We start from the raw sequence: 24,808 nt of genomic DNA on the forward strand, positions 1-24,808 counted from the left end.
CGTGCACGAAGGGTTCCGTAAATTACAGTTAAATCAACCTATCTCAAAAACTATAAGAGATACTTTGATCAAACCAAAAATCGTTGAAAGAGTTAATTAGCATGCATCACCTCTATTTTTTTTAGAATTTTATACCCCGTAGTTATAAAAATAGAGGGGGGGGGACATACTTTTTACGACTTTGAGAGCTGATATCTCAAAAACCGTTCACTTTAAGAAAAATGTTTTTTAGAAAACTTTATATCATTTTAAAAGACCTTTCCATTGATACCCCACACGGGTATGTACATCGAAAAAAAAAATTTCATCCCTCAGTTACATGTATGGGGGGCCCCACCCCCAATTCTTTTTTTTACTATTTAGTGTCATATTTTTGTAGCGGTTCATACAACACATATTCCCATCAAATTTCATCACTGTAGTACTTATAGTTTCCGAGTAAATCGGCTGTGACAGACGGACAGACGGACAGACGGACATGACGAAACTATAAGGGTTCCGTTTTTGCCATTTTGGCTACGGAACCCTAAAAATCTCCTTAGATGCAAATAAAACTACACAATATTAAGCTTAAAAGTTTATTGAGTCGCTATATGTGGTGCTCGCTTGTGCAGCCGCGCGGTGTGAGCGCGTAACGCGTCGCGGCTGCTATAGCGGCGGCGGCACTCCGCGCATGCGTGCTGGCGCCGCGCGCCGTGACCGCCGCTCAGGTGGACTGATAGCGACGACACTGATACGAACCGACGCGGACACTGGGGACATTCGTATCTAAAGGAAAAACAAAAGAATATGACTAACTATAGTCTGTTTTTTAATCTCGTAGACTAAATTGACACTTGTAAAATGTCAAACTTACAAAATGTTGCTAGCTCTTTGGTGCAGTGTTGTACTTACTTTTACCGGTTTATTGAATCGTAACTTTCGATTTTGCTTTTTTAAAATAAAACGACTTATTTTTATTTCCATTTATTTATTTTTAAACATATATTTTACATTTATAATTTTTTTGTTTTATTTAATATTTAAAAATGTAAAATATTCTAGTTTTCAGGTTGTTATAGTGGCAACAGAAATTTCAGCTCTCTAACTATTACGGTTAATGAGATACAGCCTGGTGACAGACGGGATGGACGGACGGAGGAACGAAAACAATAGGGTCTCTAAAAAACCCTAAAAAATCTCCTTAGATGCAAATAAAACTCCACAATCGTAAGCTTAAAAGTTTATTCCGTCGCTATGTGTGGTGTTCGCTTGTGCAGCCGCGCGGTGTGAGCGCGTAACGCGTCGCGGCTGCTATAGCGGCGGCGGCACTCCGCGCATGCGTGCTGGCGCCGCGCGCCGTGACCGCCGCTCAGGTGCACCGACAGCGACGGGAGAGATACGAACCGTAGCGGACACTGGGGACATTCGTACCGGGTTCCGAACCGTTATTTATAAAACGGACAAAAAATCACGTTTTTTATATGGGAACCTCTCAATATTTGTTTAAATCTAGTTTTCAGGTTGTTATAGCGGCAACAGAAATTATATAATATGTAGTTAGTTAAAGGCCAGACAGATACCTACATTTAAATGTCGGGACACCTTTTCACACACGGTCGGTTAGCCCCATGCTAAGTTATTAATTAACTTGTGTTATGTATGGGTGCTAACACAACTGATAAACTACATATAGCTACACATATACATATTTATAAATACATATTGTATATAGAAATACATCATCTGTGAAAATTTCACCTCTAACTATCACGGTTCATGGGATACAGCCTGGTGACAGACGGACAGAGGAGCGAAAACAATAGGGTCCCGTTTCACCCTTTATTATCTTATTATTATTATTCTTTATTGCACACATAAATACATTTGACACACTGAAAAACGGAGACATTATGTACAATGGCGAGCTTAACTCAGTGTTGGGTTCTCTTACAGCCAACCTTAGAGTGAAACAGTGATTTGATGGGGTACGGAACCCTAAAAAATCTCCTCAGATGCAAATAAAACTCCACATAGTAAGCTTAAAAGTTTATTCAGTGGCTATGTGTGCTCGCTTGTGCAGCCGCGCGGTGTGAGCGCGTAACGCGTCGCGGCTGCTATAGCGGCGGCGGCACTCCGCGCATGCGTGCTGGCGCCGCGCGCCGTGACCGCCGCTCAGGTGGACTGATAGCGACGACACTGATACGAACCGTAGCGGACACTGGGGACATTCGTACCGGGTTCCGAACCGTTATTTATAAAACGGACAAACAAATCACGTTTTTTATATGGGAGCCCCTGAAAAGATTTATTTAATTCTAGTTTTCAGCAGTGTGATTTTATAAGACTTCACTCTAAACTTCGCATCTGAATCCGCCGTGAGTTACTACACTAGCGCTACTCTTGCGAGCGTGTTTGCGAGTTGAACTAAATTAAACTCGAGTTTTTGACAGATAAAGTATGAGATGACTTTTAGAACGTTTTGAACCGAATGCGAAGTGAGAGTGAATAGCGAAGTGAAATGCGAGTTGTTGTCTGAATTTTATAGAATCGACGTACAGGTTGTTATAGCGGCAACAGAAATACATAATCTGTGAAAATTTCCCGTTCCGTTCCGTCCCGTTTGGGTACGGAACCCTAAAAAAATCTTAGATGCAAATAAAACTACACAATAGTAAGCTCAAAAGTTTATTCAGTGGCTATGTGTGGTGTTCGCTTGTGCAGCCGCGCGGTGCTCGCGCGTAAGGCGTCGCGGCTGCTATAGCGGCGGCGGCACTCCGCGCATGCGTGCTGGCGCCGCGCGCCGTGACCGCCGCTCAGGTGCACCGACAGCGACGGGAGAGATACGAACCGGAGCGGACACTGGGGACATTCATACCGGGTTCCGAACCGTTATTTGTAAAAGGGACAAAAAAATCACGTTTTTTGTATAGGATCCCCCTAAAACATGTATTTAATTCTAGTTTTCAGTAGGTATTTGTTGTTATAGTGGCAACTAAAATACATCATCTGTGAAAATTTCAGCTCTCTAACCAAAGACTACAATGTGTAGGTATTGTCTCTAACTGTCACGGCTGTATCTCATGACAGCTTGGTGACAGACACAAGGACGGACGGACAGAGGAGCAAAAACAATAGGGTCCCTTTGGGTCGGAACCCTAAAAAATCTCCTTAGATGTAAATAAAACTCCACAATAGTAAGCTAAAAAGTTTATTGAGTCGCTATGTGTGGTGGTCGCTTGTGCAGCCGCGCGGTGTGAGCGCGTAACGCGTCGCGGCTGCTATAGCGGCGGCGGCACTCCGCGCATGCGTGCTGGCGCCGCGCGCCGTGACCGCCGCTCAGGTGCACCGACAGCGACGGGAGAGATACGAACCGCAGCGGACAGTGGGGACATTCATACCTGTAAAAAAATGGTAAAAAAGCAAAAAAAACTGTAAAAATCTTCAAAAAGATAGAGACAATAGTATCTAATTAGGGGATTCCTTGCTTCCAGAAAGTTCCCCGACCAATATTTTAAAAGCAGTCGTGTATTGGAAATTAAAAAGACACGATGGTTTTATATAATTTCTTACTCTCGTGACTCATGCATAAACACAAGCGGAAAAGGTTCAATCTTATGCATATGCATAGAAGAGACAAAGTTATACTCTAAGCATCACTTGAGGATGACATTTCCTGAGGATGCCGCGTCGAGGGGCGAAAAGGTTCGAGGCGTATAGGTTCGGTTTCTTGGCATATACATTTTATCTCTCTTATGCATATGCGTGAGGGCGGAATTTATTGACTCGCGGACTTACACGAACACTACAAATTTTCCTAATATTTAAGAAGAATAAATTATAAAGAACTCTAAAAGTAAATGCAAATTGACAAAGTAGCTATGAAGTGACATAAAATAACTTACTTGTAAGATGACGAGTCCCGATGTCTTTTAGCCTTTTTGAAGTGCAGTCGTAAACTCTCCTGAAAACAACAAGTTACGTTATCATCTCATAACATCTCCGAGTCTTTTCCCAACTATGTTGGGGTCGGCTTCCAGTCTAACCGGATGCAGCTGAGTACCAGTGTGCCACAAGGAGCGACTGCCTATCTGATTTCCTCAACCCAGTTACCCGGGCAACCCGATACTACCTACCTACTTGATAAGACTGGTTGTCAGACTTAGAGTCCGTTCAGGACAGACAGATCGGCTCGAAGAGGACAGCAAATTCTTAACACGTTGAAAATCGAGTACTTAGTATTTGCAGTAAGATTTACTTTTGCGTGCACATGCATCTACACAACACACATAGAGTAGTCAGAAGCCAGCAAGGGTCCGTTCACCAAGCATCGACGCGCATTCTGCTTTTCATATTGACCGGAATCGGCTCCGATCGGCGGATCGGAAAAGTACGCGATCGGGGCCGGTCAGCTCCTCTTATTATTTCACACCGAGCGCATTCGAGCATTCTCAATGATAAAAGCAGTGCGCATGCAAAAATAAGCCTTACTTCAAATACTAAGTAGGTACTCAATTTTCAACGTGTTAAGAATTTGCTCTCCTCTCCGAACCCGTCTAGCTGAACGGACCCATAGCCGATAATCGGCTAGGAGGACATCATCAGATGAACTGGGGCCCGATTCTCCTAAGTTAATAATGTCAAAATCGAATAGAAATCGAATCGCAATATGATCGTAATAGCAGTTTTAACCATATCGGGCATTCTGCTACTAATAAAAGACCAATCGTATTCGATTGACATTTGATTGGTGTGCGATTGGTCCGCTATTTTGGTGATTTTGGTCTATACGGTAGTTTGCTGTACAATCATTTTGCAATCGTAAATCATTTGCAGACAAAATGATTCATTATTGAATGGCAGAAAAGGATAAAAAAGTTTATTTCAAAGAAAAAATTGCGGAATCGAGTAGTGATTGGATCTCAGTCGAACGTGAATCGTATGTCGCTTAAGTAAAATTAGTAGAATCGCGCCCCTGGACTACTCACCGGAGATTTGAACCTCACGTCACACTCGACGCAGTAGTAGTCCTCTCGTTCGTGAACGCATTGAATGTGTTTGTGTAGTAATGACGGATATATAAACTGTTTGCTGCATTGCGGACATTGCAGACGCTTGGATTTGTCGTGACGGCTATAGGAGGAGAAAATTTGTGTGAAGATAAAGGAATATTTGTTAGAAAACATTATCTTAATATCATATAAAAGTGAAATATGTATATAAATATATATGTGTAACTAAAATTGTTTTCACAAAAAAAAAACCGGCCAAGTGCGAGTCGGACTCGCGCACGAAGGGTTCCGGACCAGAGCAAAAAAATCACGTTTGTTGTACTGGAGCCCCCCAAAATATTTATTTTATTCTAGTTTACAGTATTTGTTGCTATAGCGGCAACAAAAATACGTCACCTGTGAAAATTTTCAGCTTTCTAACTATCACGGTTCATGAAATACAGCCTGGTGACAGACGGACGGACGGACGGACAGATGAGCGAAAACAATAGGGTCCCGTTTTACCCTTTGGGTACGGAACCCTAAAAATTGATGCCACTTTTCATTCAAATTTTATATCTCAAGAAAGGGTATACCAAACCAAACCCAATGTTAGGCTTTGTTCAGACTATTTAATAAATAGATGGTTTATGTGAAGTTAGCACAAAATCGGGCGAGCGGTTCTTCATTTATACGTAGCGATGCGCGCACTAGTAGGTAAAATACAAAGTGAAATGCATTGTGTAACTTAAATGTTTATCATAACATATGTTTATTATAAATAAGGTCTTTAAAAGTCAATTTCTAAAATACTCACATGGTATGCACTCGCAGGGACTCGATAGTATTAAACAGTTTGCCGCAGCGGTGACACGCATGACGTTCGCTGTTGTCGTGTGTTTTTACGTGGCGCTGTATTACTGTGCGTTTGCTATAACAAAAAAAAAGTAAATATTTGTATTTGAAATACTCATGTGTTGTATTAAAATTAACCTAAGTTATCTTGAAATTAAATTCCTTTATCATGGCCCTATATTTATCCGTCTTCGGACGTAAGCTTCCTCCAAATCTTTCAATTTGGAATATTACATATATATCGAGGCAATTTGAAATATACAATATGTTATGAAAACTAATTGTCGTGATGGTATAAGGACACCCATTCACACCGACACTTACATGTACACTTAAATTAATATGTTTTTAAAATTTATTAATAAGCCAGTAGTAAAACTCTCCTACTTCTTTAAGCTGTACCCTATAGGGTCCATATTGTCACTAATCTAAATGTACCACCTGTTGTAACATATGGAATGCTAATAAAGAATTGAGTATTGACCTAATTGGGCTGGTTTTTTAATGTGTTTATTCAGCTTTCTGGGTTACATTATGACCACAAGTCATTGTTATATTCGTTGTAAGATTTTATAATGTAACTGTATGCTGTTCCTTAAATACAAAATAAAATAAAAAAGAATATCACTCGAATACATGTATTTACATAAAATAACGAAAAAAATTAAGCGTTAATTCCGAGAGACAAAAAGTCTCGATGTGTTGTGTACGTACTTGGTAGTGAAATGACACTTGTGGCAGGAGTACGCGGTGGGTCGAGCGGTGTGAGAGATGGCGTGGTGCTCGAGTAGATGCTGTCGCGAGAGACGGACCACGCCGCAGAGCTTGCACTTATATCTGTTAATGTGGGGTAACTATTACAAAAACCGGCCAAGTGCGAGTCGGACTCGCGCACGAAGGATTCCGTACCAGAGCAAAAAAATCACGTTTGTTGTATGGAAGCCCCCCAAAATATTTATTTTATTCTAGTTTTCAGTATTTGTTGTTATAGCGGCAACAGAAATACATCATCCCTGAAAACTTCAACTCTTTAACTATCACGCTTCATGAGATACAGCCTGGTGAGAAAAGGACGGACAGAGGAGCGAAAACAATAGGAGAATATTTTACCCTTTGGATACGGAACCCTAAAAACATAATATTGAAAATAAATTCAGGTTTTATTTATATTTTATATTTATATGTTGCTGCGGGGGCTTCGGGATTGACTCCTCCCGGGGAGTGTCAGACTCTTACTGACTAAAACCCATCATGTTCCTTCTTAAGCCCTTTATATACCAGCGCCGCGGTAACTCGCGCGAACAATCCCGCAGCCCCAGGGCAGGAGGGATCAATTGATGATTTCACACCAAAGCAGGCGGGCTTTGGCCTTAGTGGGCCTGACTGGGGTTTGCTGACTGTCTTAACCTAAATGCTATTATCAGCCAGTTTCTTCATCAAAAGTAAAAGCCAAAATAATGTCTAAAGTAAAAGTAACGGTCAAATTAATTTTTTCTATTAGTTTTGCTGTCACTTTAGCCTTGAAAAAACGAATTTGACCGTTACTTTTACTTTAGACATTACTTTGACTTTTACTTTTGATGAAGAAACTGGCCGTAAGTAAGCAACTTACCTAGTAGTATGTGATTTGATGTGTCCTCTCAGTGAGACGGGGCTGGGACAGTATTGCGAGCAGATCTCACACTCGTATGTGCCGTGCTCCTGAAATTATTTTTTATTTATTTATATAAAGGAAGACTAACAGCTAGTACAATAGGTAAAAATACATGCATTTGCGACATACAGCCAATTACAAGTCTTCACTGATACACAGCACAATAAGTTTAAGATATAAAAGTACCAGTACCTACCTAAAATTTTACTTCTAATAATACATAATTATATTATAGAAAATCTGTAACTACCCTTATAGTCAACGAAAAAATCTTCAATGTCAATCTCCAGCTATAGCAGGGTATTGGGTGCAAAGACCTAAGATTCCAATGTTTTATTACAAAAAAATATAATATGTAACAAAGAAACACATAAAAAAGCAGCCAAGTGCAAGTTGGACTCACGCACGGAGGGTTCCGTATGATTATCTAAAGAACGAGCAAAATAATCTGTTTGTTGTATGAGAAATCACAAAAACTTTTGATTGCAATACCAGCGATAATAATACATCATGATGAAAGTTTCAACTGTCTTAACTATTACGGTTCATGAGAACTTGAAGAAATGGTGACAGATGGACGGCAAAGTCAGTATACAGTCCTTTTCGGGTCCTGTTTTAGTATTTTCTTTGGATGCGGAACCCTAAAAAGTCTAATGATGACGTTTGGAACCCTTAAACAAAGAATTTCATCTCACCAAACGTGTCGTGGTGGCCTAGTAGGTAAAGAACCAACCTCTCGAGTATGAGGGTGTGGGTTCGATTCCAGGTCAGACAAGTACCAAGGCAACTTTTCTATGTTTGTATGTACTTTCTAAGTATATCTTGGACTGATAAAAAGGTGAAGGAAAACATCTCGAGGAAACCTGGACTATAAAGTCTGACATCAGCAACCCGCATTGAGCAAGCGTGGTGATTAACGCTCAATCCTTCTCCGTGTGAGAGGAGGCCGCAGCCCAGCAGTGGGACGATAAAAAGGCTGTAACAACTCACCAAGGAATGTTTTTCCATATGTGTCTGCAGCACATCTTCGAAGTTGAACCCCTTGACACATTTGTGACATTTGTACGGTGCTCTTAGATACGACTGCTCTTTCGCCTTCTCTTGTAATTCGGCTATAACCTGACGATTTTCAATCAGAAATCCTGTTTGTTACTCTTTCAAGCAAAAACTACTGGATGGATTAAGATGAGATTTGGTAGTGGGTACTTAATATCCCTACTAATATTATAAATGCGAAAGTAACTCTGTCTGTCTGTTAAGCTTTCACGTCTAAACCACTGAACTGATTTTAATAAAATTTGGTACAGAGATAGAGTTGGCCTTGAGAAGGAACATAGGATAGTTTTTATCGCTGACTGTTGAAGTATTCTCTTGGAAACGTGATATAACCGCACTAAACGCGGGTGAAGCCGCGGGCGGTAGCTAGTAGCGTATATATGAGAATAACATAATTACTCGTATATGCATATACGCTACTCTTTGTCTATATGCGGGACATAAATAAATAGTGTAAATAAGTTTTTTTTTTCTAGATCCGATTTAAATGTAATTTGGTACACAGATATGTTGAGATAGTACTGAGCTCATTTTTATGTAGCTACCTACTCTCATGCATATGCACATGCAGCAACAGTCCCGCCCTCAAGGATATGCATACACGACAGTTACCATGCAACCAAACCTATACTCGAAATGTGCATATGCATGAGAGCGAGACCTTTGCTGCATATGCAAAAGAGTAGGTCGGCAGATAAAAAGGGACTTAGTACTTTTCTTTAAAAAAAAATATTTCACTATAAGAAAAAAAAACATTATCTACGAGTAACATAGGCTATATTTTATCCCGGTACGGGCAGTAGTTCCTACAGGACGCGGGTGAAACCGTTGTATTCATATATATAGATGGAAACTTAAAGTGTAGGTCCCGGCAGTCATTGAACATTCTTGGCAGTCGTTACGGGTAGTCAGAAGCCAGTAAGTCTGACACCAGTCTAACCAAGGGGTACCGGGTTGCCCGGGTAACTGGGTTGGGGAGGTCAGATAGGGCAGTCGCTCCTTGTAAAGCACTGGTACTTAGCTGAATCCGGTTAGACTGGAAGCCGACCCCAACATGATTGGGAAAAGGCTCGGAGGATGATGATATAGATGGAAAATTCTTACCTGTTCTTTAGTGAGCTTAATAACTATATATTCATCAGTCTCCTGCACCATGCGAGAAGAGAAGCCTTCTCTCAAAACCTTCTTCTTCTTACTTCTGACCTTGTCAGAAGATTCTTCTGTGAGTTCCTGCTTTATTACATCTGGTTCTAACTTTATTTCTATTTCTGGTGGTGGCTAGAAATATAAAGATAAGTTTAAGATGCTTTTAAACAAAATAAAAGTTAACTTTGAAAGACTAATATAATGAGAAATTGATATTGGTAATTTTTAGGGTTCCGTAGCCAAAATGGCAAAAACGGAACCCTTATAGTTTCGTCATGTCCGTCTGTCCGTCTGTCCGTCTGTCACAGCCGATTTACTCGGAAACTATAAGTACTACAGTGATGAAATTTGATGGGAATATGTGTTGTATGAACCGCTACAAAAATATGACACTAAATAGTAAAAAAAAGAATTGGGGGTGGGGCCCCCCGTACATGTAACTGAGGGATGAAATTTTTTTTTTCGATGTACATACCCGTGTGGGGTATCAATGGAAAGGTCTTTTAAAATGATATAAAGTTTTCTAAAAAACATTTTTCTTAAAGTGAACGGTTTTTGAGATATCAGCTCTCAAAGTCGTAAAAAGTATGTCCCCCCCCCTCTATTTTTATAACTACGGGGTATAAAATTCTAAAAAAAATAGAGGTGATGCATGCTAATTAACTCTTTCAACGATTTTTGGTTTGATCAAAGTATCTCTTATAGTTTTTGAGATAGGTTGATTTAACTGTAATTTACGGAACCCTTCGTGCACGAGTCCGACTCGCACTTGGCCGGTTTTTTAGGGTAAAATGGGACCCTGTTACTAAGACTTTGCAGTCCGTCTATCACTAGGCTTTATCTAATTTATTAGGGTTCTGTACCCAAAGGGTAAAACGGGACCCTATTGTTTTCGCTCCTCTGGCCGTCCGTCCGTCCGTCTGACACCAGGCTGTAACTCATGAACCGTGATAGTTAGAGAGTTGAATTTTTCACAGATGATGTATTATTGTTGCCGCTATAACAACAAATACTGAAAACTAGAATTGAATATATATTTTGGGGGCTCCCTTACACCAACCATGATTTTTACTAAAAATATTCATAATATACAATATTTATATAATTACCTCATAACCATCAGACTTTCTCCTCTTATTCTTATAATCATCCTGCAACATCACCAGCGGTAGTTCATCATCATCATCATCACCCGCATGGTCTAGCATTGCCTCATCACCATCGTTGCAGTGATCACTGAACTCTGGCCCGTAATACTGAGTCACGGTGTTAGAAGTTGTTATATTGTAGGTGCATATGCGTGAGACGTAGTAGTTAGATTTTATGTCCTGAAAATGTGGAAAATATTGTTGTTGAATTGGTTGACTAGTTTAGGAGAGGATAATCTAGGAATCTATACTAATATGATAAAGCTGAAGAGTTTTTTTATTTGTTTGTTTGAACGCGCTAACCTCAGGAACTACTGGTCCGATTTGAAAAATTCTTTCAGTGTTAGATAGCCCATTTATCGAGGAAGGCTATAGGCTTTTTTATCCGGGTTCAGAGGTTTCCAGGGGATGCGGGTGAAACCGCTGGCAGAAGCTAGTTATTAATATTTGTAAGGCCAGTTTTTTTCTTTTACTTTAATACATTGATTTATCTTTTACGCTAATTTCAGGCAGGACCTACTGGATATATTTGAAAAATTCTCTCAGTTTAAGATCTTTTCCATCACCTTCTAAGCAACATTTTAGCTACTTAAGGCTTTAAGTAGTGATTAAATGTTAGTTAAGACATGCTTAAGCAACGTTTATGAGTAAGAATTTTCTTAAACAGCCCTTAAGTATTACTTATTATTTAATTCACGTTTATAAGTAAGGCTGTTAGTATTTAATGACAAAAATAGAGGTCATTATTTCTTAAAAACAAAAAAGCCAATAATTTACTTAAATTCAAAATATGTAGATGTAGATAAATACTTAAGCAACTTATTAATGACAGAGCTTAGCAGTTTTGAACAATATCTGTTCAGCTAAGTTTGCAGCTGACTGTACAATACATCCACCCTCCATCCGCCGAGCCCTTTCCCAACTATGTCGGGGTCGGCTTCCAGTCTAACCGGATTCAGCTGAGTACCACTGCTTTACAAGAAGCCACTGCCTATCTGACCTCCTATATATAACCTCTGACTGTACAATACATACCTCATGACCAGCACTGTTGAACATCTCATTAGCTCTCTGACACTGTTGAGAGAATCTCATACACTTGTCAAGCAACCATTTGCATACCAGACATAGATTCATGTTGTCCTCCAGAACGGACGCCTGAAATGGTAATATAGAATGTTATAATGAGTTTTATAGAAGTTGTGATAGCATAGTAGTGGGCCAATATACTTTTTCTAAGTTATATCGCATTTCCACGAGAACTCTTCAAAAGTCCGGGATAAAAACTATCCTATGTTCTTTGTCAAGGTCAACTCTATCTCTGTACCAAATTTTATTAAAATCAGTTCAGTGGTTTAGACGTGAAAGCGTAACAGACAGAGTTACTTTCGCATTTATAATATTAGTAGGGATGACAGAGTAAAGACAAAGAAAACATCAATTGAAGAATGCCTCGGTTGGTAAGATGTGTTGGGTATGTAAGAGGGTATGTAGGCTTTTGCTCATAATATAATAAGAACGATAAGAAGATATAAGATACGATATAATAAGAAGGAATCATTTTTTTGTTTGTCTGAACTCGAAAGGCTAAACTATTGAACCAATTTGAAAAAATCTTTTACTATTGGGAGGCTACACTATCCCAAGGGAAGAACTTAAAAGTTCCCCCCGGAAGCAGGTGTGACCGAGGGAAAAAGCATTGTATTTTATGAATAAAAGTCTATGAAATCTCTTTATACACCAGTAGTTTTTTTTCGTAAATACTGGCTTAAACAGTCATAGTCTGTAAAACTGTAATTACCTAATAGCAGTCGAGAAAGATGTATGGAAAAAACAAATGTTTCTTTCAATGTTTTGATTAAAAATACAAAAATAAAAATATAACCTTTTCTACGAGATTTCGATACGTAGTTTTTTCCATTGCAGTCATTGGATAAACTGCTCCTTCTACCTGAAGACAGCCCCGACACATTATCTTCATATCAGAATTAAAATAACTATGGTTTTCAGTCATTATTAATTATTTTTTAAGTAAATTATGAATTAGTATATACCAAAACAAAGCCTGCCTCAGTATTTATTAGTGATGGGCCTTGTTGAGTTTGGACTTTGACATAATTACGGTTTTCGTTAGAGATGACCGATTTAGTCGATTTAAAAAACCCTACTTTTTATATCTGTATAAAAAAAATGGACAGAGTTAATGGAGAGGCACCTATCTGCGGAATAAAAGTATGGTGTTAACAGTTTAAATAAAATAACATTTATACTCAATCGTTTTAATGATTCACAATCAAATACTTATTTATCACATTCATTCAATGATAATGCTTCGAAAAATAGAATTATTAATCTCATTGATTATTATTATCTTACAGATACCTATACCTAGTTATCGTCAATCTTAATGGCGTTTCGCCACTAACTTCGGAGCTATAGGACGTGCATATGGCCATAATACCCTTCCCTCATATTCTTTATAGTTATTTCTGCGCAGCCAGCGACTGGTGATAGATATACTAAAAGCCACCATATTGGATGTCTATAAACCTACATAGTTTTTATAAAAAATTGCTGTTGATATACAATATTTCAATATACATATTAGGTATCGTATACACATTACATAAGGCTAATTTAAAATTGTGTCCGTTGAATTACCACAGAAAGTTTGCCGCCAAAAGTTTGCAGATTTGTTTTGAATATGATGGGTTATCAAAAAGACGTACTTATTACTTTTTTCATTTGCCTTGGCTATTTTAGCTACCAGTAGGTAGTACAACAGCAAACTTGCTGGGGAGTTTGTTCCACCACTTCTTCTTCCCAGCAAAAACACATAGGAAGTGGTGAAGGGCGGGCGTTTTGGGGGCTGTCTTTTGTTTTAACGTTCGAAAAGTGCTGATTTTCAGCCTACTTTGAATAAATGACTTTTGATTTTGAAACCTTTTGCGGCCTAGTATTATTTAATTATATTAAATTCTCCTTTAACATGTTATACATTTTTAAGAGTAAATAGTAACTTCTCCAAATTGGACATTCTCTCTTAACCTAAGAAGTAGTTCCCACGGACGCGGTTAAAACCGCAGGCGGGAACTAGTTTGTGATAATTATGCGGAACAATGAGGGTTTTCTAAAATGGCGTCCACGAGGTGGCAGCACCGAGGCGTCAGGTCCAAGTACCCGTCAAAGTGCTTATCTTTTTAGTGATTTTTATTGTATAATTAAAGCACTGCATTAGTGTTTTACAATTACAGTTGAGTAGATAAAAAAACTAAATCATATTGTGTAAACAAATTCTAGTACGTTGCGTTATCTGCCGTTCAACGAGCTTTTCCTTAGTACCAGTGACTTTTGCACCCCTCTTTCTAAGCTCAATTTTTAGTTCGGAAAACTTATTCCAACCGTAGTCCATAATAAAATCAATAACACTTCCAATATAACAGAATTTCAATAAACAATTAGTTCGGACCCTACAATTCCATACTATTTGACAGCTGTTTGGACCTGACGCATACGAAGCGCCGCCTGGCGGCAGAAAAAATCTCGAAAACCCTCATTGAATAATAAATTACACCTTAGAGCTCTGGCACATTGCAAACTTTTAGTCGGCCGATAGCTTGTTTGGCCTCATAAATCAGTATGAAGATGACTGGTAGCGTGCACATTACAGAGATCGAGTATTTAGCCGGCACCAGACCGACTGAGAACTTTGATTTGAATCAAGAGTAAGTATATTCAAAAAAAATGTTTGCCAACCATCGGGTCGGCTGTTTAGTCTGCAATGTGCGGGTACTCTAAGTAGGTACATAGCTACCTAAACACAAAAAAAAATTAACTCTATTTAAAATGTAGTATTTAACAATTAAAGAAAAACACACACACACACACAAATTAAAATAGAACATTATTTTCATAATAACAATTTAAATGGAATTAGAAAAAAAAACATATACAATAACACAATTAAAAGTATGTACTACAGACAGCACATCAACCTACCTCAACCTGTCGAATGTCTTCAATAGATTTTCAACCTTATCACAATAGTGGAAGGTTAATGTTCGATTGGTATAATCATCGGCACGAATCTTGAGCGCTAACCTTCACCTGCGCAGAAGTAATTTATTGGGTATCTTTTATGGTATGAAGTGAGGCGCGGGGGCGGGCTAAAGCGGTGATAGGCCCGCAGCGCATCGCGTCATAGCCGTCACTCGGGTTTGGTTCTTTGCTCATAAATCACTTCTGCGCAGGTGAAGGTCAGCGCTCAAGATTCGTGCCGACGAATCTGACATTTGACAGATTTGGGTAGGTTGACCTGCTGACGTCTATACTTACATGCTTTAAGGATAGCATTCGAGTCTTATTACTTAATATCTGTAGCATTTATGCATAACTATTTACCTAAATAACATTAAACGTTATAATTTGAGAATTGGTTGTGATATGCGTATGTAAATAAAAAATATCGTCTTCATAGTCTTCCTCCCGAGCCTTTTCCCAACTATGTTGGGGTCGGCTTCCAGTCTAACCGGATGCAGCTGAGTACCAGTGTGCCACAAGGAGCGACTGCCTATCTGATGTCCTCAACCATTCACACACAAATTCAGTCTTGGCGCAAGAGCGCGACTATTAATACTTGTGGTTCACCGCACGTACCACCATAGGTATTTTCCGAATCGTATCAATTTTACTTTTTCAATAAAAAAGCTCATACATTTCTTTTGCTCCTAAATAACTTCTTTACAAGTCCAACATTAAATGCTGCATACAGCACAGTCTTATTACGTCTCAGTTACAAGCTCAATTTTAGGGCAGCCTAGACAATTAATTATATTGCGCAAGATAACGAATCGTTCAATATTTACCATATAGAGTAATATTGAAAATTGCGCAATGATATAGTTATCGGCACGAATCTTGAGCTCTGACCTACATCTGCGCAGAAGTGATTTATTAGCAAAGAACTAATCCCGAGTGACGGCTATGACGCGATGCACTGCGAGCCAATCACCGCTTTAGCCCGCTCCCGCGCCTCACTTCATACCACAAAAGGGACCCAATAAATTACTTCTGCGCAGATGTAGGTCAGAGCTCAAGATTCGTGCCGATAACTATACTACATGTGACAGAGTTGTGTTGCAAGGGAGTTGGTTCCACCATATCTTATCAATAGCAAAAACACATAGGAAGTGGTTGAGGGCGGGCGTCTATAGGGGCTGACTTTTGAAAAGGGCTGATTTTCAGCTTACTTTAAATAAACCTCTTTCTTACTACTGATTTTCAACGACATTGTCTAGCAATATTTTTCTTGTAGCATTGCGCAATTTAATTGATCGTTTAAATGGCGCCTTACAGGACACCTTTGCCCAGCTTAGGGGCTGCAACACTCTCAGTCTAATATAAGGCTATTCGAAGGCCCAGACACCACTGAATCTGAACAGAGAAGTTGTTAAACAACCAAAAGAATTTCAGTACCTAAACATCTCGTGTAATCATCGGCACGAATCTTGATCGCTGACCTTCACCTGCGCAGAAGTAATTTATTGGGTCCATTTTGTGGTATGAAGTGAGGCGCGGGGGCGGGCTAAAGCGGTGATTGGCCCGCAGCGCATCGCGTCATAGCCGTCACTCGGGATTGGTTCTTTGCTAATAAATCACTTCTGCGCAGGTGAAGGTCAGCGCTCAAGATTCGTGCCGATAACTATACTCTAAACAACTCAGTAGTCCTACCCTATAGCAGACAAATTCTATTGGTCATTTAAAAACTTTTCCGTTCCGTTCTGTTGGTGTCTGTAGATAATTTTAAACGACTTAAAATTGAAAACATTGATTTTTACATAAGCCACAAGTCTTCGCATTTTTGCCAATCAATCCTATCTAATACAAATTCATGAAAAAATATATACTTATTCTTATCTTGGTAGGAAGTAGATACTTGAATTATATGATTTCAAAAAATATTTCAATGTTATATAGCCTATTTATCGAGGAACACTATACATAATTATGTATATTATAGGAAACATTTTATCCAGGGGCGCGAAGTAGTTATCACGGGCGTATCCGTGGACAGAAACTATTAGGTACCTATCCTACTTTTAACAGAAATTAACACTCCAATCTTAACTTATATGTACTTTTCAAAAGCTTCCGTTAATTTTTCGTAAGTTGTAAGAAATTACTGTAAGGCTGCGTTTACACGGTGCATGTAGCTGGAGCAAGTTAACATGCGCAAGTGACAAGAGCACGCACGTTTTTAAAATGCATGTAACCTGCGCATGTGCCTCAATGCGCAAGCTACTTGCAACGTGTAGATGCACCCTTAATTACGTGAGCAAAACTTAACTTTTCAAATAGCTGCCTTAAAAAGTCTCAATAACATTAAAAATAAATAATTTTGAAAATAACAAATGTGTATTCACATAAAATAGTTAATTTTAAAAAACTTTGGTTTCAATCACAAGCAATTTCGTTTTTTTTGAGTATTTTTAAGTTTATGTAAAAAGAGTAGTGAACTTTACTCAATTTGAGCAGCCACTTAAGGTATTCTTGATATGACTTTTTATTTCAAAATCAATTTAATATTTAAAATAACTAATCAAGCCCTCAAAATCTCTCTCCAGTTGTGTCAGACAGATTGCCGTCCCATCGGGTTATGAGAGTGAAGGAATAGTGAGTGCACCTGTGTCCAAGCAAATGCTTGTGCGCTATAATATGTCCTGCGCAGCTGGCTAATCTTTTTATATGAGTACAGCCACTGTGGCAAAAAACCATGGTCAATTATTTGTGCAAGACATATCAAGATAAGTGCCTGCTCATATGGAGTATACATTACATCGTCTGCCAAGCCTTTTCCCAACTATGTAGGGGTCAGCTTCCAGTCTTACCAGATGCAGAATACCATTGTTGTACATTTACTGTTGTCTGTGAAACTCTTCAATATGCTTTTTCCAGTGCTTCTTAGTGCAAACTTTCGAGCAAAGACGGCAACATACCGTGCCCTGTTTGGTCAAAACCTTCATTTCACTGCTTAAAGGATAATTTACTCTTAAATCGAAAACCTCTCGATCACTCTCTGTTACCTTTATTGTAGTATTTTCATTTAATTTTCTGATCAAAAGATAGTTGTGGCCCAGTTTTTTTATTTCCACAATTACGTTTGTGTTTAAAACTTTTTCGAACCAAACTTGGTTTATGGATTTTAGATCGCAATATGGTGTCTGGCCGGTTAGATTGAAATGCTGTTTTCTTATGTGATATTTGAGTTGGCAAACGTATTGGAATTTCATTAGGCAGGCTACGCATGTATGTTTCTTTGGCTGGGTTCTTTTTCTGAAATGAAACAGTTGAAGTTCTTTAATGGCTGTTACCTATATCTTACCCATCTGTTAAAGAAATTTGACTAGTATGGGGCTAATGTCAACATCCTATCTAATGTAAGCCAATTCGAAAGTACCTGGAGAGTATTGATCATCTCTACTAATATAATAAAGGAATCATGTTTTGTTTGTTTTTATCCTAAAAGTTCCGAAAGTACAGAACCAATTTAAAAAAAAAAATCACTGAGTTGAAAAGCTACACTATTCCCTGCAAAGGATACATTTTGTCTGGGTACGGACAAAGAAAAGTTCCTCCAAGACGTGAGTGAAAGCTCAGGGATAAGGGTAGTTATAATTTAAGTCATGATGTTGAAATATAGATTTTTTAAATTTAAATTAACAGATATGGCCTGTGCATGTTATTTTAAATTGATAGGAAAATTAAATTACAGAGTAACCAACCAACATGTATCCAATCAAGGCCATCGAGATTAAATTTTAAAATTCGAATGCAGTTACGCAACTTAACAAAAATAACTTGATAAATCTTCTCAAAAATATTAAATTACTCACCTTTTTGAGAACTTCTGATTTTTATTATGAACCCTAGACATGTGTTGATTTAATAATACTTTATTTGGAAATTTCATTTTACATACAATGCATATGAATTTACTTTTTGTGTCGTTCTCTTCATTATGAATAAGTATGTGATTCGAAAGTAGTTCCTTATTTCTAAATTTAGCGTTACAGTAATCGCACTGTGTTAACATTTTTGTTTCATTAACTTTTCTTATAGTAAATACATTTTCTGCCTATGAAATGATTAATATTATTTTTTAGTTTTTGTTTATTTACAAAATACTGTCTCGTAAGCAAATCGTTTCGTTATCAGCTGTCAAAAGTCAATAAAATGTGGAACCGAAAGGGAAATTCAGGTTGCGTTCCGAATCAAGAAAATACTTCCTGGAGAGCAACTTTTATTTTCTTTTGCATTGTTAGCATCAATATTTAGTTGTCAATTTACTCTCAGTTCTCAATCATAAGCTATAAAAAAATTAAAACCCACTACTGACGCAGTCAGGAGGTATATCTGACAATAGGCTGTATTTCGGCTGGATAGATGCAAAATAGAGCGCTGTGCACATAGCTGGCGCAACTCGGAACGCATCGTGAAAACTGGCAGGCCATGATTGACATGTCATCTGTCAATTCGACAATCGAGCGTTGGTAAAAAAATATATCGAAAAGATCTCATTAATACAAAAATATCATTTTAAAAAGAAAAAGTTCTAGAAATAAGTGCAACTGTAGTCTCTGTTAATTTGTTATTATTAGTAAAGACATTAAATTTTGAATATAAAAACTATAATGAGGCTGTGAATCTGTGAATCTGTGAGTGTAAATAAATACAAATTATGAGAAAAATGGGTAAACACAAGATGATCGCGAAAAGCTGCCCCAAATGCGAGATGCAGGTTAGAAATAAATCATATTACAGTTCCTAGTTTTCCTAAGTATAAGTTGAATTTAAGACTGGCAGTTCTTGAAATCCCTTTTCGAGAATAGACTTGAAAAAATAAATTCAGCATTTTTTTGCTGTTCGAAATATTAACATTGGGTTAGTGGCGTCCTTGGCTTATATACTTTCAATAAAATAAGTAAAATCTTAAGCACTTGTACTTTTTTTTACTTTTACAGCCTTTTCAATGTCCCATTGCTGGGCACAGGCCTCCTCTCAATAATCTTAAGCACAAAAATGTATAAAACCTCCTTCAGGTGGCAGTAGCATCAAAGTCATGTAAATGTGGGCACACATTCTTCGCGGCCCGTCGTGGGGCGGATTGTCTACCAGCCGTCGAGGACATCAGACGCAGGACCGGCAGGGTGCGGCGATCACAGCCACAGTTCTACGATGCTCAGCATTATCAGAAACAGATTAAGAGAAGAGTGGGTATTAAATTGTCTAACGGGTTTTGAAACAAATTCTAATTGGGTATTCCAGTTTAATGTCAGCACTTTTTTCATACTGGTGGCTCTTGGCTCAGTTAGTTCAGTTCAGTTACAGCCTTTTTTATCGTCTTACTGCTGGGCACAGGCCTCCTCTCACACAGAGAAGGATTGAGCATTAATCACCACACTTGCTCATTGCGGGTTGGTGATGTCAGACTATATAGTCCAGGTTTCTTCGAGATGTTTTCCTTCACCTTTTTATTAGCCATTGGTGTAATCCCTCATAATCATAATCCCTCGCTCTAGAGCCCAAACAGGGCAAAATAATGCATTTGTAGTTTTCATGTTATTTTGCTTTATTGTTATAAGATGTGCAACTTTTTTGTATGAATTTTGTGTGGTCTTTCTTTCTTTTTTCTAAAAAAATTGAGCCTGGACCCTGTACTAACTTCAGACTGAAAACCAACAGTTAATACACTACTAATTTTTCTGATAGATAGGTATCTGATACTGCAAAGACTTACAGAATTAAAGTGCAATTTTACAATTTTGTTTCCAGTCTCCTAAAAAGAGGTCTCTATCACGCTCAATGGACGAGGACACAAAACCAAAGGACAAGAATGAAAGTGGTAAGTTCAGTAAGTGCACTTTATGTTTATCTATACACAGTTGAGGCCACATCACAGACAAAGTGAAGATTTATTTTTGTATGTCTAGCTGATTCGTGGTCTAATAATCTTGAATTTTCTTCATTAAAATAATAGTGGAAAGTCAATAACCATAACAAAGATGTCCCTTAATTAATTTAGCGATTTGTGTTTGAAGGTACCCAAAATTAAGTGGAAATCTAGCCATTTACATGTGAAAGCGTGTAAATAAAGTTAACATAAGTGCAACCAATTACAGCTGTATCTTACCTAGTAGCTGTCTCCCCTCGGGTTTACTTGTAATTTTACACAATCATTTCAACTTGTCTTGAAAGATGTGGACTCAACAGATTAATAATATTATGTATGTGGCTTCTATGTGTTTGCAGATTGCATATCTTGTTATTTATTCTGTCATTCCATATACCTTACTTTCAATTACCTAATTTTTGCCAATATGGGCAATATTCCCTGCAGGGCTTCAGACTCTTTTCCTACAAATAAGGAATAAACATTAATCACCACGCTTGCTCAAAGCCATTTCCAACTCTTTTAAGCCCAGTTTTTACGAGATGCTTTTCATTCACCTTTTCTTAGTCATTTGTGTCCTAAGTCATATAGACCTTATAAAAGCATCTTAGAAATGTTGTAATTGCTTGTTCAGGAATCAAACCCGCACACTTACAAATGTTTTTTTTCCTTACTATATGTACTCCATTTCAGCGTGCACTTATAAATATTAATATTATAAATTCAATTTAAATTAAAAGTCATACCAAGTTTACCATTAGTTAAGTGCCTGCACAAATGGAGTATAGTAACGCATTTCTGCTTAAGATCTTGTACCCCCATTTATCTTAGACCCCCTGCATGACCCCCTCTTACCTCAAACTAACATTGTGACTAATATTTGTGATCGCCATCCGTCCTTGCAGACAAAGCCCAAACGGGCAGAGGAAGTGCGCGCACGTCCGCACCGGACGATTGCCGTAAGCACAATACAATTTAACTAGTAGATTCTCTTAATTAAATTATCTTCTGATATTAACAAAACAAGATTTTGGTGTTAAGAGGTCATATCACACATGAATGGCAACGCACGGCAGCTCCAGCTCAACGTTTGAATTAGACCTTTGAATCGTGTAAAACATTTTATAACGTTAATATAAAAAGCCAACAATAACTGGACCGTGTCATGCCGTTCATGTGTGCCATGACCTTTATGGAGCCCAATTTACTATTGAAAGATGTAAATTGTAGAATCAATATCATGTAGGTTTTAGGTTTTTAAATAATGTGAAATAAGTACTTACAGATTTTTGATTGATTTTAATAAGTCCAGAGATTTGATTGCATTTTTGAAAACTTTGATAATAACTGCAATTCATAACAAAAAAAAATGACATTATGTCAGATACCTATCCAATACATATAACCAAATGTTAGTAGGTACCAAACTGGAATTATACCCAAAATTCTCCCCGCAGCCCGAGCCCGTCGCCGCCGCGCCCTCCGACGAGCACAACGCCCCCCACCCGGGAACAACAGTGGGGAGCGAACCCGAGACCCCACGCCGCAGTTAAGACCCCCTCAACTAGCTCGATGCCGTCTCATATTGCAGGAAATTAATAGAAAAATATCAGCTGTGACGTGGCAGCCACCTAATGACATGTAAAGAGTTAAGAGCAGTTGACCCCCTGGTATTATTTAGAGTAGTTGACCCCAAAGTGAAATGCTGTTGACCCCTTACTTTGATTATTTTTTTAATTTAATTTTTTACAGTCAGGCAACAATGGCCCATAGATACATACATTAAAAACTGAAATACATACATTATATACAAAACTTGTTATAATGTATTATTATGACCCCCCACAGTTAGCCAGATGTCGTATCATCGGAAATACAAAATAATTTATCATATTTTTAGTTTAAGTAAAAATAAAAATTTCGAAAAAGTATTATCTATGTATGTTTAATCGGTTTTATCTCCGAAATTACTTCAATGAATTGTGTTTTCTTATCCGAGGGGTCAATAGTGCATTTTGTTGATAGTCTATGTTAATTATATTGTCAGCTGTAAAGGGGAGATTCCACCGGTGTCCCTCGCTGTAAAAAATATTGGGGATTAATGTGTGTTCACCTTAAAATTAAACTCATCTGGTACGAAAATCTATCCGTATTCTTTAACTGCAGATTTCTATAACTATCCTTTGTGTTGCGATTAGGGATAGAACACAATTTATATAGAGCTACTAACTAACGCCCGCGGCTCCGCCTTTAACCTATGTGTTAACCTAGGGTACCAAATTTCATTCAAATCGGTCAAGCCGCTTTTGCGTGAAAGAATAATAAACATACACAATACACATGCATACATTCTCACAAACTTTCACATGTGTAATATAAGTAGGATAGTAGGATAATGTCAAAATTCGATCAGCCTGACACCAGTCTAAAAACCTTGTATTGTGTTGCCCGGGTGACAGAGTTGAGGAGGTCAGGAAGGCAGTCGTTCCTTATAAAAAAACTGGTAGGTACTCAGCTGCATCCGGCTAGACTAGCAGCCAACCCCAACATAGATGGGAAAAGGCTCGGGAGATGATGATTTCAAAATTCGATCCCTAACTATCCATAGAAATAAGTGGATAGATAGGTAGGTTTGGCTATCTTATGCCTACCATTTTAATAAGTATTAATAACTAATTAGTCGTACAGACATTTGTTTGTAAATAACAAAACATCTGATAGTACGATGTCGTCATAATATCGTATCTAGGGGTCAGAATAACAATGTTTTGTTGTGTTAGGTAACTATCTACCTTCTTTGTTATAGGTCAAGGTAACTACTGCGGATTTAGATAAAGAAAGCGTATGTTACACTATCTGCGCATTTCTGTAAGCTATCTATCCTTTGTTTTACGATAAGACATTTTTTGGTTTGTACAGTCAACTTCAGGTCAGTGGTAACAGTTTTATAGGAAAATCGTACTTATTACTATTGAGTTAAGATGCATGACAGTTACCACTGATGTGCAGTCTACCGTACCCTTAACGCCCTGAAACGTTTTGAAAAATTCTTTTGGGAAGTTAGACTATCCCCGAGTGACATTCAATTTTTATCTGGGTACGAGGTAGTTCACTCGGGACGCGATCAAAATTGCGGGAAGAGTCTAGTTATTTATATAGCATGAGAATAGCTATGATAAAATTCAATCTCTAATCGCAAAAGAATGGATAGATATTTTATAGAAATCCACCTTATTTCAGTTATTTTTTCAGTCAACAGCTGTTTTTAATTGAACTCATTAAAAATTATTACGTCTCGGTAACGCAACATTCTGAACACTGAACATGGAGTAAGGAAAGATGAGCGGAGATGCTATAATGCAGGTAGGTCTGGTGGCATGACCAAAAATCCAATTAACGAAGCGTGAGGGTTCTTTAGGATATCTATTGACGATCATTGGTATTTAAAAAAATGGTCGGGTCCATAGAGGGCGTATAATAGCGAAGATAGTAACGTTCCTCGTCCTCCGAACACCCGCATGTTGTAGCGCTATTTTCTTAGAAGATTTTCCGTTATGACACCTCCGTTAGTCATTTTGTCCTCCATGTTACTGACCCTAAGATTTTTTTGACACTTGATAAAACATTATCAGTGCCAATTAATTTTTGTTCAAACAATAAATTACCTTGCCGAATCGGTTTCTTTTGTATCTAATTGTATAAATATTAATGTAAGTGAGTTGAATTTTAAGATTAAATTGTTGTAAGAAATACCTATATGTTTTATTATTTTTACGTGTACTTCTTTCTACTCAGAAGCGCGTCTATGCCCAAGTACGTTGACAATGTAAATGTCAGTTTTCCTAATATAACTGTGTTATGAATTTTCACGTTCAATTTTTTTAAAGTGAGCGGTTGTTTTAAAGCCTAGCGAATGATGGGACGTGTTTTTTCCAAAGTGCAACTAGTGATTATGGGATTACCCGCTGCAACTGCGCAGGACATATTATAGTGCACAAGCATTTGCTTGGACACAGGTGCACTCACTATT

General features: G+C 38.0%; 2 protein-coding genes across 6 annotated transcripts; one reads left to right on the plus strand and one right to left on the minus strand.

Moving 5' to 3' along the window:
- Nucleotides 1-564: 564 nt before the first annotated feature.
- LOC110380275 (zinc finger protein 578) lies at nt 565-12,901 on the minus strand. Of its 2 annotated transcripts, none has more exons than XM_064043455.1 (11): nt 12,715-12,901; nt 11,865-11,987; nt 10,791-11,009; nt 9,640-9,813; nt 8,470-8,598; nt 7,438-7,526; nt 6,540-6,662; nt 5,788-5,901; nt 4,968-5,112; nt 3,885-3,943; nt 565-768 (listed from the first exon to the last, which is right to left on the minus strand). In XM_064043455.1, the coding sequence occupies exons 1-11, from the start codon at nt 12,841-12,843 to the stop codon at nt 579-581; spliced, it is 1,494 nt and encodes a 497-aa protein (XP_063899525.1). In that variant the 5' UTR covers nt 12,844-12,901; the 3' UTR covers nt 565-578. The 2 variants fall into 2 exon arrangements, with proteins under 2 accessions (XP_063899525.1, XP_063899526.1); XM_064043456.1 differs by lacking the exon at nt 565-768 and adding an exon at nt 3,177-3,380.
- A 6,442-nt stretch (nt 12,902-19,343) lies between these two features.
- Nucleotides 19,344-24,530, plus strand: LOC110380273 (UPF0547 protein C16orf87 homolog). Of its 4 annotated transcripts, none has more exons than XM_021340209.3 (5): nt 19,344-19,626; nt 19,928-20,098; nt 20,661-20,739; nt 21,684-21,737; nt 22,236-24,530. In XM_021340209.3, the coding sequence occupies exons 1-5, from the start codon at nt 19,567-19,569 to the stop codon at nt 22,421-22,423; spliced, it is 552 nt and encodes a 183-aa protein (XP_021195884.2). In that variant the 5' UTR covers nt 19,344-19,566; the 3' UTR covers nt 22,424-24,530. The 4 variants fall into 4 exon arrangements, with proteins under 4 accessions (XP_021195884.2, XP_021195885.2, XP_021195886.2 ...); XM_021340210.3 differs by having other exon boundaries at nt 20,661-20,730; XM_021340211.3 differs by lacking the exon at nt 21,684-21,737.
- The last annotated feature ends 278 nt before the right edge of the window (nt 24,531-24,808 follow it).

Source organism: Helicoverpa armigera, chromosome 31 (genome assembly GCF_030705265.1).
Source record: "Helicoverpa armigera isolate CAAS_96S chromosome 31, ASM3070526v1, whole genome shotgun sequence".
In the NCBI taxonomy this organism is placed as follows: Eukaryota; Metazoa; Arthropoda; class Insecta; order Lepidoptera; family Noctuidae; genus Helicoverpa; species Helicoverpa armigera.

What these genes read in the sequence shown, in the direction of transcription:
- LOC110380273 (XM_021340209.3), top strand. Translation starts at nt 19,567, where the DNA reads ATGAGAAAAATGGGTAAACACAAGATGATCGCGAAAAGCTGCCCCAAA. An exon ending in GAATGAAAGTGGTAAGTTCA is followed by an intron (nt 20,740 to 21,683) that starts GTAAGTGCACTT and finishes CCGTCCTTGCAG; the next exon opens with ACAAAGCCCAAACGGGCAGA. An exon ending in GTCCGCACCGGACGATTGCC is followed by an intron (nt 21,738 to 22,235) that starts GTAAGCACAATA and finishes TTCTCCCCGCAG; the next exon opens with CCCGAGCCCGTCGCCGCCGC.
- LOC110380275 (XM_064043455.1), bottom strand. Translation starts at nt 12,843, where the DNA reads ATGACTGAAAACCATAGTTATTTTAATTCTGATATGAAGATAATGTGT. An exon ending in ATCGAAATCTCGTAGAAAAG is followed by an intron (nt 11,988 to 12,714) that starts GTTATATTTTTA and finishes TTACCATTTCAG; the next exon opens with GCGTCCGTTCTGGAGGACAA. An exon ending in TTAAGCTCACTAAAGAACAG is followed by an intron (nt 8,599 to 9,639) that starts GTAAGAATTTTC and finishes GAAAATCGTCAG; the next exon opens with GTTATAGCCGAATTACAAGA.